Source organism: Gymnogyps californianus, chromosome 11 (genome assembly GCF_018139145.2).
Source record: "Gymnogyps californianus isolate 813 chromosome 11, ASM1813914v2, whole genome shotgun sequence".
Lineage (NCBI taxonomy): Eukaryota > Metazoa > Chordata > Aves > Accipitriformes > Cathartidae > Gymnogyps > Gymnogyps californianus.
The window spans coordinates 3,674,757-3,691,411 of record NC_059481.1 but is presented as its reverse complement, the minus strand read 5'-3'; the positions used below and the strand labels follow the sequence as shown (position 1 = coordinate 3,691,411).

General features: G+C 36.2%; 1 protein-coding gene across 2 annotated transcripts in view; it reads right to left on the bottom strand.

The window, feature by feature from the left end:
• SCAPER (S-phase cyclin A associated protein in the ER) overlaps positions 1–16,655 on the bottom strand; it is a 169,124-nt gene that overhangs the window by 111,469 nt on the left and 41,000 nt on the right. Inside the window, exons 8-16 of one of the 2 annotated variants that reach the window (XM_050903319.1) lie at positions 15,556–15,818; positions 14,857–15,099; positions 13,165–13,335; positions 12,596–12,671; positions 12,013–12,130; positions 11,565–11,676; positions 10,948–11,088; positions 7,921–8,076; positions 3,941–4,083 (exon numbers count right to left, since the gene is read on the bottom strand). In XM_050903319.1, the coding sequence (XP_050759276.1) occupies positions 3,941–4,083; positions 7,921–8,076; positions 10,948–11,088; positions 11,565–11,676; positions 12,013–12,130; positions 12,596–12,671; positions 13,165–13,335; positions 14,857–15,099; positions 15,556–15,818 (1,423 nt within the window). The remainder of the gene's footprint in view (positions 1–3,940; positions 4,084–7,920; positions 8,077–10,947; positions 11,089–11,564; positions 11,677–12,012; positions 12,131–12,595; positions 12,672–13,164; positions 13,336–14,856; positions 15,100–15,555; positions 15,819–16,655) is intronic. The other variant, XM_050903320.1, reaches the window with a different exon arrangement.

Below are 16,655 nucleotides of genomic sequence, written 5' to 3'. Positions count from 1 at the left end.
ATAAATACAGGGAAAACTTGTAATAATATAAAGCATGCATAATATTGACTAATATGTTTGAAATGGAGAACAAGCACCCCAAAAAAGGAAGCTGAAGATGGCTCAGTAGAAAAGAAAGACAACAAAAAGCAACTTAGTTAACAGAGAATACAGATGTTTTAATTTCAATGATTTAATAAAGGCAGACACTTGAACATTTGTAGCAGAACCGGGATCATACCTCAGCCCAAACCAGAGCAATGACAGTCAACACGATGCAAAAAAATAATGATGAATGTGATACCCTGTCACCATTAGCATTCTTCAGCCAGTGGCTATAGTCAGTGAACCAAAGGGGAGGAGTACAATGGCAAACCGAAGAAAAACCATACAGCAATGAGGGCAGTGCATTTAATAAAACTGATGATCAGTGGAAGTCTGAATATATAAACTTATAGATAAAACTCTAACCAACTTCAAATGATACAGTCAGGAGTGATAAATTGATGTTCTAGAATATTGCAATTCTAAATGTTCAAGATACCAAAGGAGAGCAAAAGATTAGGCATTTATCTCACTGTCACCTTCTGTACGTAACTCCAGTCTATTTTGCTCACTGAACCTGTCTGCCCTACATCTCTCTTCCAAAAACTGAATCATCCCTCAAACTTCAGTTGTCCTCTTCACTTTTAGCAACTCTCCTTCCCCTCCCCAGCAAAGTGCCAAAGCACAGCTGTCATACACGTGGACGTCAGTAAGAGCCTGTGAATCCCCTAAGCATCACCGTATTGAACAGATTAAGATTTTTTTTTTCCTGTCTGAGACAAGAACAAGAGGTATAACTTCATCTGTTACTATAACTATTAAGCAGAAACCTGCAGATAACAGTTTCATCAAGAACAACTTACTAGTCATCAGTAAGCCAACAGAGCTATTAAACCCTAAAAAGGAAGGAAGTCAGCTACTCATGCTGTTTGTACAAAAAGAATTGGGATGGGAGAGAAACACTTCTCCTCGAAGTCTGGCAGCTGTGAAGGGCCAAAAGAAGTAACGAAAGCTTTGAGTAAAACTGAACAATGAAGAAGTCATTCAAAGCCATTAGCCATCTTTTTAAAAGGCATTCTAAAATTAAAGTAGTTTGAGTGACAAAACTGGAAAGGATAACGTAAAGAATATTATCCAAACTGCAGTGGTTTTTGTTTTGTGTGGATTTCTTGTTTATCTGGTTTCTTTAAACAGAAAACTCATAGAAAAAACAAAGTCATTTCAGTAAAAGTAGAAGGCTCAGATAAAGTAACATTTTAAAACAAAAAGCCACAGAAAATATAAAAGCAGATAGGAAAGAAGACGGGGGAGGAAGTAAGTCTAATGATAAACACTACACACAACTGTTCTTTCAGAAAGTATAACTGAACTCTTCCAATCACCGTGGGCGTGGAGGGAGGGTGAGGAAGAGATGATGGATGAGAAGCATTAGGTAGTTTATGTGCTATCTCCCCTGAGGTACATAAAGACAGACTGAACTACAGTCTTTGTTTTTGCTTTAAGGAGCTCCTGACTCACACCACGAGCTGAAACAAATCACAACTAACACATGACCCAAACCCAAAGCTTATTTTAGCTATTTCTTTCAGTATGCATTTTTAAATATTTGTTTAATCCTACAAACTATGACAAATTAATTTCATTGCATGCTTTGGATTAATAGTATTTGAAACAAAATTCTGAAGTTTCAATTTATAGAGCATCAACATTATTCCTGTACAAGCCCTTCTGAAAAGCATGCTTTTTACATGCTTAGGTTACATTATACAGTTTTATGATTTCTATTGACAAGAACAAAATTTTCCGTATTACGGATTTCAACTCTCTGGAATATAAAATACTCTGAAATTACATCGAAAACCTTACTGGAATCAAGTTAATGTACCATACGGGCAGAGGGGCTTTTAAAGTCAGTTTTAAGTACACTATTCCTTTCATACAGATGCTTTAATCACCACCAGATGCACATGGTAAAGCTTATACTGAAAAAATTTTAAGCAGATATTCCAAAAATTACTCATTCCAGCAAGTATTAAATCTTCAGGATAACAGTCAAATCCTAGCAGCAGGAAAAAACCGAACAAAACAAAACACCAAATGATACCCTGAGGTTCCACCGAAATATGCCGAAGTCCAAGATGGAAGGTACAGTACAGCCAGCTTCCTGTCAAGCTCATCTCTCCCTCAACTTCTAAACCAGGACACTTTGAATCCTCCTTTAATTCTACTACGTTAGAGAAACCTCAGAACTGTTATTAAGGAGATGCAGTGACTCTGAGGCCATTCTGACATAACAGAATCACCAGATTGTAGGGCACCACTCCTCCCAAAATTATCAAAAAAAAAAAAAAAAAAAAAAAAGGAAAAAATCTCTCTTGTATAATCAGCATCTGGAAAAAACCAAATGCAAGCACGGTACTGCAATATCAAGTACAAAGCATTTGAAAACTGAGTGCTGTAGTAGCAAATATAGAGGAAATTTGCTGAAACACAGTACTAACAGAAGGCAAATGGAAACTGCTGTTTTTCACATGTCATAATGAAATAAATGGGGTGCAACAAAGGAAAGTGGCAGATTTAAAAACGATTAAACAAGAAGAGTAAAGAATTACATGCCTTGAGCCTTTAGACAAGTTCTAACCATAGAACGCCTCAGAAGGCAAAGATGTCAATGGGACAATTATCTCACATTTGCTCACTGTGAGGGTTTCCTCAAATTTCAGAAAGATGTAGAAGCCTTACACGTGCAGTGTCTACCTACCCAAAACAGCATAACCAAAATTCTCCCTGGTAGTCCTAATCTTGCTCAAGTGTCTGTGAATGAGAATAAGACACTGAAGGATTCCTTCCAACTCACTCTATCTCATTGTGACTTTGGCTCAATATATTGAGAAAAGGTCCATGAAGTCCTGGGCAAGGCCATAGATCCTATTCACAATTCATTAAACATCTAATTGAAAGTTGAATCTCTTTATGATGTCAAGCTAGAATTACCCATGACTTTGGAAGATGAAAGAAGGTAATCAATACATTTCTGAATATTTTACTTGGAGTGAAAAAACCTCTTCATGACAACTTTGAAGAAAACAAGATGTGACAATAAAAATGTTTAAAGAACCATTAGTAAACACTTCTTGTCATAGAAAAAATGTAATTTCTGTTTAGGTTTTATGGAATGCTTGTGGCAGTGGAACTGTAGGGAAAGAGGGAATAACAGGAGGTGAATACAAATAGAATTTGGCAAATTAAACAATAAGCAGAAAGCAGTTTTCCTGAATTACACTTGAAAGTAAACCTCTCTCACACACCTCCATGCCACCCAACATTCATTCTCTCTGCACCTCATGTCTGGCTCAAAAGAGAGAGAAGAGCCCATATGAAAACCCCTTTAGGAACTTGTGATTATGGGCAAAAACATAAACACCAAGTAGTTCATAGGCAGTAGAATTAATGAAGCCTGATTTCCCGGCTTTGTGCTTCTCAAATGTAATCTCTGGTGTCTACAAAAAGGTGAACTCAAATTGATGCCAGTAAGTCCAAAAGTTACTGGAGAGTGGAGGAAATGGAGAACACAGGGACATTAATCTTGCTTCCTTTGAAAACTAAGCTAAAATATGAAAAAGGCAAATTATTAAAAGGTCTTGTTAGCAATAAAACTAAGGTGAATATAATAAAATACAGCCTTGCACGTTATATTGTGCATGTGTCTAAGGAATACAAAAATCTATTACAGAATTTATGATTACTCACCTGATTTCTTCTTTCAAACCATTCATCAGGAATGGTTTATTAATGTTACTTTTTAAAATATTAAGCCTGAAGAGCTAAGAAGGTACTGTTGTTAAAGAGAAGCTCCAGTTTGCTGGAAAGGATAACCGTGAAGGGCAGGGAATCAACAAAAATATTGCAAAGTTACCTGGCCCTCTCCCGTGCTGCGTCTTCTCGTGCTTTTTCTTTCTCTTGCCTCTGCTGTTCAATCCGCGCTTCTTGTTCTTTCCTCTTCATCAGCAGCTCCTCAACTCGGGCTTGCCGTTCTGCTTCTAGGGCTCTTTTGCGCTCCTAGTCATAGAAAAGTAAATTCTAACTTTTCTTTTAGGAAAAACCAAAAAGGAATTAACGGAAACTGTACTTTAACATCTGCTTATAGAATTTTATCTTACTTTCATGATGGAGTAAGAACTGCGTTTTTCTTAGATAAAGGAATAATATGCAAATATGAGTATTTTCAGAAGCTTGAACATAGATTGAAAGCACAGTTGTATGAACTAAGCTACACACCGTGCTGGTTTTGGCTGGGACAGAGTTAATTTTCTTCATAGTAGCTAGTATGAGGCTATGTTTTGGATTTGTGCTGAAAACAGCGTTGATAATACAGGGATGTTTTCGTTATTGCTGAGCAGTGCTTACACAGAGTCAAGGCCTTTTCTGCTCCTCATTCTGCCCCACCAGTGAGTAGGCTGGAGGTGCACAAGAAGCTGGGAGGGGACACAGCCGGGACAGCCGACCCCAACTGAGCAAAGGGATATGCCAGACCATCTGATGTCATGCTCAGCATATAAAGCTGGAGGAAAGCTAGCCAGGGGCCACTGCTCAGGGACTGGCCGGGCATCTGTCAGGTGGTGATGAGCAATTGTTTTTCATTTGCATCACTTGTCTTTCTTGGGTATTACTTCTCTTTTTTTTTTGCTGTTATTTTCCTTTTCATTACAATTTTTATCATTATAATAATATTATTATAATATTTTATCTCAATTATTGAACCGTTCTTATCTCAACCCATGAGTTTTCTCACTTTTACCCTTCCAATTCTCTTCCTCCCCATCCTGGGGGGGGGGGGGGGGGGAGTGAGCGAGCAGCTGTGTGGTGCCTAGTTGCCGGCTGGGGTTAAATCACGACACACATTAATTGGCTGTATATTTTGCTCATCTTGAAAAAGTCTATCCACTATAAAAGCTTATAAAATTAGTTCATTAATGAGAGTATTTGAAAACATCTTAAACATCCTAGAGGATACAGGTAATATAGAAATAACATATGCTCCCATGGAATATTAATATTTAAATTATGATTCTGAAACTATCTGAATGTTGTTATAAAACAAAATGGATTTTGACAATTTTTGCACTATCACTGAATACATGATTTCTCTCTCACTGCTCAATTTTTACTTTTTTCTCACTAATTAAGAAACTACACATGGTATTGTAAACCTTTCTGACAGAATGGCTATACTTCTACCAGCAACAAATGTAAAAATAAAGCATGTTTAAAACCTTATATTTAAATAAGACATTTATGACTAGACATTAAGTTGGTGAGTTTTACTAAGAGGAAATGTGATTATTTCGTTTAGCTGAAAGGCTGGGGAGAATTGGATTTTTAATGTGTTCTTCAAATCCTTATCTTACTGAAAAATTAGTCTGTTTTGTATGACAGAATAAATGAAAAATAGATATTTAATTACATTTTTAAAATATACTCCCTGCCACAAACTCCAGCACTGTGAACGCACATTACTATACTAGCAAATAAATTATCTTCCTTTCAGGAGACAGTATGAGATTTCATTAGCACAAACCAAAACTTGCTGGAATGATAAACATTTTTACGTGGTTAGATGAGGGCCTTGCATTCTTAAATATTGGCTTTACAAAAATTCAGACATATTAAAAGCAGAAAACATTAACGTTATACTTTATTCAAGAAACAAAGAACTACAAAAATAAGTGAACTTTTTTGTTGCATGCACAGCATTTTATATTAGTGAATATGATGTTAACTGCACTGTCTTCATCTCCACAGGCAATGTAGCTTGGTAATGGATAATCAAAACTGTGGTTTTCACAGTAACCATACTCTTTCCTGCATAAAGTTTCAGTAACAGCATTGCGTGAATACATTAATTTCCTTCTTAATAAAATAAATAAAAGATACGGTATACTTTACTACAACTGTACTATTAAATCGACAAGAATGCAAACTGTTTTACAGAATACACCCAGTGCATCATAAAAACAAATACTAGTTCTGCTAGACATTCCTTACAAAGACCTCTAAGGTTGCATTTGAAAATGTACCAGTACAGCTTGCACATTTTGAACTAGGTACCAGTGCTACCAAATGGAAAGGCAAGTAAAAGCTAAAAAAAAAAAAAAAAAAAATCTTTAGTAGATCCTGTAATTAAAAAGTTAAAATAAGCTTGATGGAACGAAGAGTTTAAAGGTCAATCTGCAGAATTTGGTGTCAGGAAGAAGCAAGTAGATTTTATTGAATGGATCTGAGAAATACTTGAGGTTGATAAAGACATTATTCAGGTAGACAAACAGAAGCAGCTCAGTTTCCACAGATACTGAAATTTTATACCATTTTTAGAATCCTTGTGATTTTAAATGATGCAATTCCATGTATAGTAAAAGTCCATCACTGTTACAGTGAATGTAAAGTAGTGATGAAGTGTTGTATTCTTCCAGTGTTTGAGGAGTTTTTGCATAAAATTAAATTCATACTTACAGGCCAGAACTCTCATGATTAATTCCAGTTCACTGAAGTGGAATTATTTGTTCATAGTTACACTAACTGCTAAAAAAGTTATTATCCTGGGAGTGGATCCAGCTCCACAACAGTGCAGGAAAAGCTCCCCTGTGAGGGGAATACACATTATTTTATAGAGGACAGCAGGGGAAGCTATATAGCATACCTCAAAATATAGGGCTTTGCTCAACTGTTAAGCAACTTGTGCACGGAAAAAGCATAGCAGGAAGCATCAGCTTGATCCTTGGTCTGGCAGAAAGGATACGGAGAGAACAGCGTGGTCATAAGTGGGATTTAGCACTGAAAGCCTGTCTGCAGTGTTTGCTCTAGTTCAACTACCAGCCTAAGAACAGCCTAATGCCTACACAACCCAGGAAAGGACTAAAAAAAAAATGGTAGAGACAAGAAAGAGTTAAAACCACCCAAAATCCCGGAAAGGGATTCCAGGAAAGCTGCATTCTAGAATAAGGGAGTATGAGTAACTACAAAAAACAGGATCACTGAGATCAGGTTTTTCATAAACAATCTGGAAGAGTACTTCTCACTGATAACGCAATAAACCCTTGGAAATCCAGAAACTTTTAATAATATATTCTCTCAAAAAGAGTTTTATCCAGCATTTTGGAGTACCTTCTGTCTCAAAAATGGCTTCTGAGCCACTGAAGTCAGTAACATGCCCCATTTTTCAACAAGGAGATAGAATCAGCTGCTAATGCTAAGTACTAAGCTCTGGCAGAAGCTGGATTCACAGGTGATCTACAGTTGTGGTAATCTGAGGTACATATAGAGAGGGAGAAGGAGTTTACATAAGAAGAAAACTTATGTTTTAGATTCTAACATAGAGAACAGTGCCAAAAAAGTGGATGCGTGAGGCTGGGAAAACTTAGTATTGGAATGCTGTATTAAAAAAAAACGACAAAAAACCAAACAAACAAAATGAACCCACACCAGGATTCCAGGAACACAAACACATTTGCATTGTGGTTTTCACTGATCCATAATTACAAAAGTACTGTAATTATTACGGTAGGCATATGATAAGGAATATTTTTCTGTTTCCTCTCTCAAAGTTTTAAGCGTTACCAAAAACATAAGGGTTTTCTTATAATGGAGTAACAAATATTTTTTAAAAAAAGCTTAAGACAGGCATGAATCATCTACCCAGCATCTATAATACCTCTGCTATAGAGGCTTTAAGACTACATTTCTCCCTCTTACTGCTGAAACATTATAAAGGAGAAACAGAGTATACTTTCCTGAATGTTGAACAAAGGAGGTAAGATAGAAAGCAATGAAGACTGCATAGCCAAAATGAAAAACAAATACATATTTCATTGTCACCCTGCAACTACAGATATATTATACCTGAACTGCTTCATCACGTGCTTGTTTTTCCTCTTGTCTTCGTTGACGCTCTTCTTGTAATTCATTTAAGCGTTGTTCATATTCTTTTAGTTTATTCAACACATCATGACGTTTGTTCTGAGCTTCTAAGGTGTTTATAAATGCAATTTCATTTACCTGCAAATAATCAGAAACTGTAAGAAAAGATCTGAGAAGCTGAAATAAGTTTTATTCTTAGGGAATTCCATCCATTTGTTAATTATCCATATGAAAATTAAACTGGTGGGACATTTCTCCAGAACGGGTTGGAAAACTACCAAGTTGAGAATAAGGCTTTGGGTTTTTGTTAGGTTTTTTTGGTTGTTTTGGTTTGGTTGTTTTGCTTGTTTGTGTTTTTTTAAACTGGATAGCCCATGGAATATAAAAAAGAGAAATTGAATTGTATCAGAAAAAACAAGAAACTTTGGGTAAATACCAGGAAAATCTTCCCAGTCTTCTCAGCAACGAGACTTCATTAGTCTATTCTCTCATTCACAAAATGTGGAATGCCAAGACCCAACTAGATAAATCAGTAAAATACATAAGTGCTAGTAGAATCCAACAGGTCTTTTGATCTAACTTTAAATATATGGGTACTTACTGAATAAAAAAGTGAAACTATACATACTATGAATAAGAAAAAAACGAACAAGCTCATTGTCTTAATATTTCTTATCAGTATAGCCTATTTCACAAACTTTTTTTTTTTTTCCAACCACCGGACAGTGCAATACACAAGAATAAAAAAAGAAAATAATATGAAAAGGCTAAAAGTACTTTAATGTGTATACTAAAAACATCAGATTATGCTTTTACTATTACTATCTATTACTTAGGTTCATGAAGGTAATCAATATTTTGTCCTCGCTACAAGATTGCTGAACAAAATTCTTGTCAACTTTAGGCTTTTAAATGCAAATGCTTTAGAAAGCTTTTGCATTATATGGATGGGAAAGATCAAACTCTTATTTAACTTTGATTTAATAACATCAAAATTTTAGAACCAAAGTTATTGAGGAAAACCATAAAAATTTATCAGCTATAAACCATACTCAAACCTACGACTGAAACAGAAATTCTTTTGCTGTACCTAAAGTTCATGCTCTGTCTGAATCCACAAAAGAAAAGAGTAAAGAGAAGACACATGGATAGACAACAACAGATCACGTAAAGGGTGGTAGGATAATATTTGTTGCTTTGTTTACTGACTACAATCCATTTACAGAATGGATTTCACAGTTCAGTAAACAAGTAAGCACTAGGAATTTAGATAACCAACTGGGCAGCAACAGTTACCATGGTCTTCAGCTATACTACTCATCAGCTATTTCTCTAAAGCCTTCTGGCCCAATTAACATTTATTTCCAGAACACAAGAACCTCAAGAGGCAGCAGATCTTACACATTTAAACACACACAACACTTGAAACATCTGCTTAGCTGGGGAATTATGGCAAGTGTGATTTAGTTAATATGATTATAGAAGTCACACTGCTGTAATGAAATAATAATGAAGGTATGTTAGACTGAATTAGGTAGTCTAGAAATCATTTTAATCCAAGAGACAGAAACAGCGACTAAGTGAAAAAGCTAAATCAGTTTTGTCGTGCTTATCTTAAATAATACAGATGAACAGCTGCATCAATCACAGCTAGGATATATGCTCATTATATAATGTAACGTTTTAGTTTTAAGGAGATGCATGTATCTCTACTTGGGAAAAACAGTCTTTAAAATAAAATCATTTATGTTGTGCTGATTTTGGCTGGGACAGAGTTAATTTTCTTCACAGTAGCTAGTATGGGGCTATGTTTTGGATTTGTGCTGAAAACAGTGTTGATAATTCAGGGATGTTTTCGTTATTGCTGAGCAGTGCTTACACAGAGTCAAGGCCTTTTCTGCTTCTCACATCGCCCCACCAGCGAGGAGGCTGGGGGTGCACAAGAAGTTGGGAGGGGACACAGCCGGGACAGCCGACCCCAACTGACCAAAGGGATATTCCATACCACATAATGTCATGCTCAGCAATAAAACTAGGGGGGAGGTTGGCGGCAGAGGGATGCTGCTCAGGGACTGGCTGGGCATCGGTCGGTTGGTGGTAAGCAATTGTTTTCATTTGCATCACTTATCTTTCTTGGGTTTTATCTCTCTCTTTTTTTTTTTTTTGGTTGTTTTTTTCCTTTTCATTACCATTCATTATTAGTATTGTTGTTGTTGCTGGGTTTTTTTTCCCCCCAATTATTAAACTGATTTTATCTCAAGCCATGAGTTTTCTCACTTTTACACTTCGATTCTCTCTCCCATCCCACCGGGGCGGGGGAGTGAGCGGGCGGCTGTGTGGTACTTAGTTGCCAGTTGGAGTTAAACCACAACAATGTTTATCAAAGTAATATGAATAAGGTAAACCAAAAAGCATTCATCTAGCACTCGTCTTCTGAAATTACGTATTAAAGTCAGAAAAGAACTAAACAAAATACTTATTTTAGAATAATTGCCATATGCTAACTGTAGGTTTCTATTTATTTCCAACTGTTTAACAACATTAGTGGTATAAAACACAGCAACAGAACTATTGTTTAAGGACACAGAGTGTTGGATCCAGAATGAATGTTTCACAATGAGCTCTCCCCACTTCTCATTCTACATGCTGGAAAGCAGAGAATTGATAATCAGATCTTCTACTCCTTCCAGGAGGACTAGTTATCACTGAAAATGCTGCCATACTCTCTGTGAGGAACAAAAGCAGCAAGACAACTATCAGCTCTCTATTTCAAGCCACCTTTTCTTCCAGTGCAACACACCATGATGTCCAGTAACAGCTAATTAATTTTAAATTCATATCAGAGAATAATTGTCCCGTTTAGAGATCGTCATTTATCTGCTTCACAGTTCACACGTGTTCGTATCTAACTTGCACCGTCCTTCACAACCTACTCATGAGCACCCTGAAGTACAAAACATATACAAGTATAACTATTAAATAGTTCCCCTTGAAAACAAAATAACTTACCTTAGCTTCTTCCTCTTGTGCTTTTTTCACAATTGCTTGTAGTTGCACTTCACGTTTAAATTCTGCATGGAGTAATTTTTCCTCCATCATCCTGCGCCTTTGATCTAACAATTCTTCTTTCCATTTCCGTACATCTTTCTCCTATATATAATGAGTAAATTCATTACTAATACAGTAACTGAAAATAGGGCCTGAATTTTCCTCAGAATTTTCTAATATTTGAAGCTTTATTTACAGTAATAATACATTTTTATGCCCTACACAAAGCCTGCATTAAGTTGAACCCAAAGTACACTGATTTGCTAACTGCTTCAGTTTGGTGAGTTTTAGCATTTATGTTGGACACATGCAACACATTTCTACTTTCACCATGCCTTCCCTGAATCTGAGGCAGTATAGTATGTCAGCAACACTCTCACAGAAGTTCATGATTTGACATAATGCTCTCTTTAATATCTGTGATGCACAAGTCATCTGTGAAAACTATGTGAACTCAGACTCGGAGGAAAATTTCATTTCACCGCTAGTTTTAATCTCTAACATTTCTAGACTATGTGGGAAAAAAAAGCTTTTCTGAAAGGCAGCAGACCGGCTCCTTTGTATTACAGAAAGCTTACCCTCTCCATTAATTTTTGAAGCTTCAGTGTCTTTTCTTCACGTAACTTTTCTCTCAGCTGTTGAGCTTTCATTTGTTTCTCTTCATGCTTCTTTTTGGATTCTGCTATTGTTCTTTTAATAAAAAATAAAGCAGAGCAAAAGCAAGTGAGACAACATTAAGTGACAGTGTTGCAAACATTTCTACGTCATTTTCAGTAAGAGAAAATAAACTGGCCACTGGAAGGCAATTATTTCCCTTAAATGTAAATACTGTTCTTCTAGTCTTCAAATCTTTAACAACTGGACAATGTAGCATGAACCTAGTTTGTTATGAAAATAATATACTGATTTCTATAACACTTTCCACCCACAGACTTAAAGAAAGTAGATTTATGAACAGTTTCATGCAGCCATGAGTTTGGTTGCTTGTTCTCACTGGCTAATCAAGACAGGTAACAACTCTAAAACCTTTTGCGTGATGGTGACGACAGTTTCTCATGCATGTGGATTCCATGTCCAGGTGGACGTGCAGGCTCTTCTTCCACTCTGTCTCCCCAAGAATTACTCTGGCGCCATGATTCACGAGCTGTACATAAAGAAAACAAAGACTTAGATAATTTTAAAACACTTTTCTGAGAGAAGTGCAATTAATGAGGCTTAGTTCCTGTTGAAGTTCTCTCTCAAATGGGTTCTCTTGAGCCTAGGTAAGGTGCAAACACAGACTGAAGCGTCTCTAATCCCTGTGCGTTTTCAATGCTTAATGATTTTATTACGCTTTTATCCAAGTGTTAAGATAAAACTGGATAACAAATTTTTAAATTCTAATAGAGAGATGGGGGAAGAGAGCTGAAGAACAAAGACACACAGAGATAGTTTGAACACACAAGTCCATCTTTCCTAAGGAAATAACATAGAAAATAACATAACTTGGAATAATATTTAGATGTTAGGGGGATCTTCTGAAACCTTAACTAGCGCCATGAGTAAAATGGGCATTTTTCTAAATATTGCTGTCATTTCAACATAAGCACAGTAATATATGAAAATTTACCTTCATAATCTGCCAGAACATCATTCCAGTCCATAGACATACCGCAGAAAGATACGCTTCCGTTGCCCATACCAGCCTGAAATTTAATATGATCCAGACAGTAAAAACATAAACCTTAATTCGCAGGTGTTCACACATATTAAACAGTGCCAACTCAGCAATATTCAGCAATGTTTCCAAACTGAACTAGCCATCTCAGAGACATGCTGTTCCTGCTGCTTCTGACAGTAGAAATGGAGACTTCTGCTTCACCTAGAGTAGCTCCTGTGTGGTAGCAATGAAAGTAAGTCCCAGCTCTCCCAGCTTTGCACACAGAAATAGGCAGCAGGACAATGACTGCAACATCAGAGGACTTTGTACCAGTCAGCAGCACTGTGCTGCTGAGTTTAGTTAGACTAAATATACCTTAGACAGTATGGTATAATGATTACGTGACACTATTTACTTTATTTGCATGTAAAACAGGTTACGTTAATGCAAAAATGAACACTAACAAATTCTATATTCATACTCTGCTGACATCAAAGACAGCTTGAAGTTGGGTACTTTAAAATAAATTTAACACTCACAGAGAAATCGCTATCATTGTCAGTCTCGATATTAATGTCATTGTTTTCCTCTGCTTCAATCTCTCTAGTTAATTGCTCTTCTTCTGCAATAGCACTAGCAATGGCTTCTTCATTTGCCTTTTCCAGGCGATCTGCTAACTCTTCTTTCTTAGCAAGGACTTCTGCCATAGACTGTAGGAAACACGAAACCAGAAAAAAAACCCCAAATCAGTAGGAGGCACAAAAAAGTGGTTTCTATATAGTTAATATGAATTACAATATTTTGTTCAATTTCTGATTACTTGTAGTTCCTTTACTGCTATATTTTGTGAAGGTAACTGAAATATAAACCCCACTAAAACTGTTCGCAACCATTAACTCATTTAATAGCTACATGAAACACTCATTCACATCATTCCAAAAATGTATTATAGAAACTCTATCATTAAAAGCAACAAGGACAGTTCTTCTCTAATTATTCTTTTAAATACCTAGTCTTAGGGACTAAGCAATGCATGCTCTGAAACATTAATGGCATGCCCTGCTGTTATCTCCCGAAAAGGAATCATGCTCCAAAGTATTATTTAAAGATGAAAATGGATCTGCAGATGAACTGTATCTGGAAACTTCACTGTAGTTAATACAACAGAATCTCAGGCTATACTTGTTTTTCAACATGAATCACGAGATAGTTAGGCAAGAATGTAAGCCTGAATATGCTGACTGATTGTCTTTTCCTTCTCTGATGTCCAGCATTAACTGGTTCATTTCCACTCCAGCTACCAAACAATGTGCCACAATACACAATCAGTGTTCAAAGCAATTTAATCAGGAGTAGTAAAATGCTCACAAGACACACAGATCCCACCAAACTGTCAGCATCCTGAACTGTTAATAATTAAGAATCTGAATCAATGTTAGTGGACGAGATGCTAGAAATCAGCTCTAAAAACAAACAGATACTTGACTTGGAAATCTTTGTAAAAGATGTTAAAGGGAAAGTGATTTACAGGAAAACTTTTGGAAATCAGAATTTTAATCTAGTTTCTGAAAAAAACAAAACATAACCTGAAAGTATAACCTGAATTTTACGTAGCATTACCGCAATTCTCTACTCAGAGAATCCCAATAAAGCAGACACACCTTGAAACCTGCAGAATTCTACAGACAAGAAAAGACATTCTTTTCGGGAAGCCACATAAAAACAGAATACTGACTTCACATTTGTTGCTTAAGAATGGCATTTGTCCAAATTGCTACTTGTATAGGAAGACCTAAGAGAGCAGTTCAGCTACTCTTAAAAGGCAGAGGTCTACATTTGTTTCTAACAGAATTTTGATATCCCATGTGTTTCCAGTTTGAATAATTAGCAAAACTGGAGTAAGAATTTAATGAGAGTCTGACTTAAAATGATTGATAGTGGAAGGAAATGAAAAATTATGGCAAACATATATGTAAAAAGTAATGAGAGCACAGATCTCTTTCTTCCAAATAACGCATTTGTATCTTTCTAGTTTAAGTTCAGAAACTTTACTGGAATTAAATTCTATCATGAAAAGTATCTGTGCAAGAGAATATTTTTTCTACAGTAAGTACCTTATAGACTTTTCTACAATTTCTACAGCAGGCTAACAATAAAAACTGTCCAACATAGAATGAGAAAATTAAGGCTTATATTTATTATTTACTCAGAAATCTTTTAAGATTTCTTACCAATCTGGCAGCACTCACATTTGAAATATCTGAGGGATCCATTTCAGTTTCAGTTTTAGCTTTTTCTGTTTGATGCCGGTCTATAGTATCAGTGATCAGGGAGGAAGCTTCATTAATCTGCAGAGTTTTTGAAGCACAGTCAGTATTTGTGAGAACTGGAGGCATCTCAGAAACCGTTTGTAAGGTATCTTCTTGCAATGGTGTGCCAGTGTTCCCACTGTCTTCCGAGGCGTGTGCTGCGAACTAACAAGAGGCATTTGCAAAATTAACGAAATGTAACATACTGATTGTTAAAGTCACTAGAGTCAAAAGGATCTTAACAAAATACCTGGCAGCCTTACAGTGAGTGATGCAAATAACTCCACATATATTTCAGTTGCTCGTAACCTCGCGAAAGTTGGATCTTTCTACTGAAAATCTTCTATGTATGAGATATGCCAAATGCTGAGTTTTTGGAAAACACAGGAAACCTGCCCACAGCATCATAAAATATATGGTCCATCTCATGATTTTTAGCTTGCCTATTTGTGCCAACATCTTAATGTGTTTCCATAAATGTAACTGAAATAGCTATTATTTTTAAATCCTTTTCCAATCTGGTTAGTGAATAAAAGCTCTAGACAACACTACCTTTAGAAAATGCTCTAAAGAAAAAGTTGCAAGATTTAAGGTTAGAAAATGATTCAAAATTGTACTGACCCGAGTCCTTTCGGTAAGAGGACCTTCAGACTGATGTAAATAATCTTTCTGTACAAGCTCTGTGCTTTTGGATGCACCACTGTCAGTGGGCAAACTCCCACGCTTATTCTCTGATGGTGGTGAAATGACATTTTCTTTGTCACTGTCACCTTTGGACTTTAGTGATTCTGCAGCTACAGGAGTTTTTGTTGCCAAAGCTGTGGATCGAGATCGAACAGGCCTTCCACGCTGAACTGTTTCCCAGCCCTCTGCATCCTTTCGATCTACATAAAAAAATAAAACACCCCATTCTAAGAAAGGGAGACTTATAAATAGAAGTATTATAAACAACTATTTTATTACAGTATTACACAAGTTGTGTGATAAAAATATTCTCTTTAAAAATCAATACCAAAAAATCAATGACACATTCTTTTGCAAAGCTTTTTACTTTAAGGAGTGCTATCAGTTTCACAAACACTGAACAACTCTATTCATGGGACCCGTTCTGTTACTTCAAGAAGCTAAGCTACTCATACACAAAACCATGTGAAAAATGGCAACATGTACTTAAGATTTTCATGCCTATGTTGCTATTTCACAAGATGGTAAAGCACAACAAGGCAACGACACTCTTGAACTTCTTTGTAGCAACAGTAACGTTAGAGGTCTTTTGCGAAAGCGCACATCTCTGCAAGTACAGACGTAATTGCACGTCTTAGTGTGGAAAGTATTGTCCAGAATGTGGCTTACTATTCTTCCAGAAATGTTTTCTTTACTTTTTCCATTTGTTTCATTTTGATAATAAAAATACACTAATCAGTGTCAGTTTTTCAAAAATTTCTTTTCCTGGATTCCAAGAAATAGCAAAATATTGCTACAGTGGGACTGCAAATTGAAGGAGAAAATAGAAGAGTAGTTTTCTTCAATTTACTTTGATGACTAAATAGCTGTTAAATACAACTTGCCGATCAACATTTCTGATATCTAATCTTGGTACATACCTGAAAAGCCTTCAAAGTTACATTTGTCTGCCTAAAGTATCAGGTCTTAGGTGTGATCAGATTTCTAGAATACCAAGGTGAACCCCCTTCTCCATATATAACATTTTTGTGGCCGGC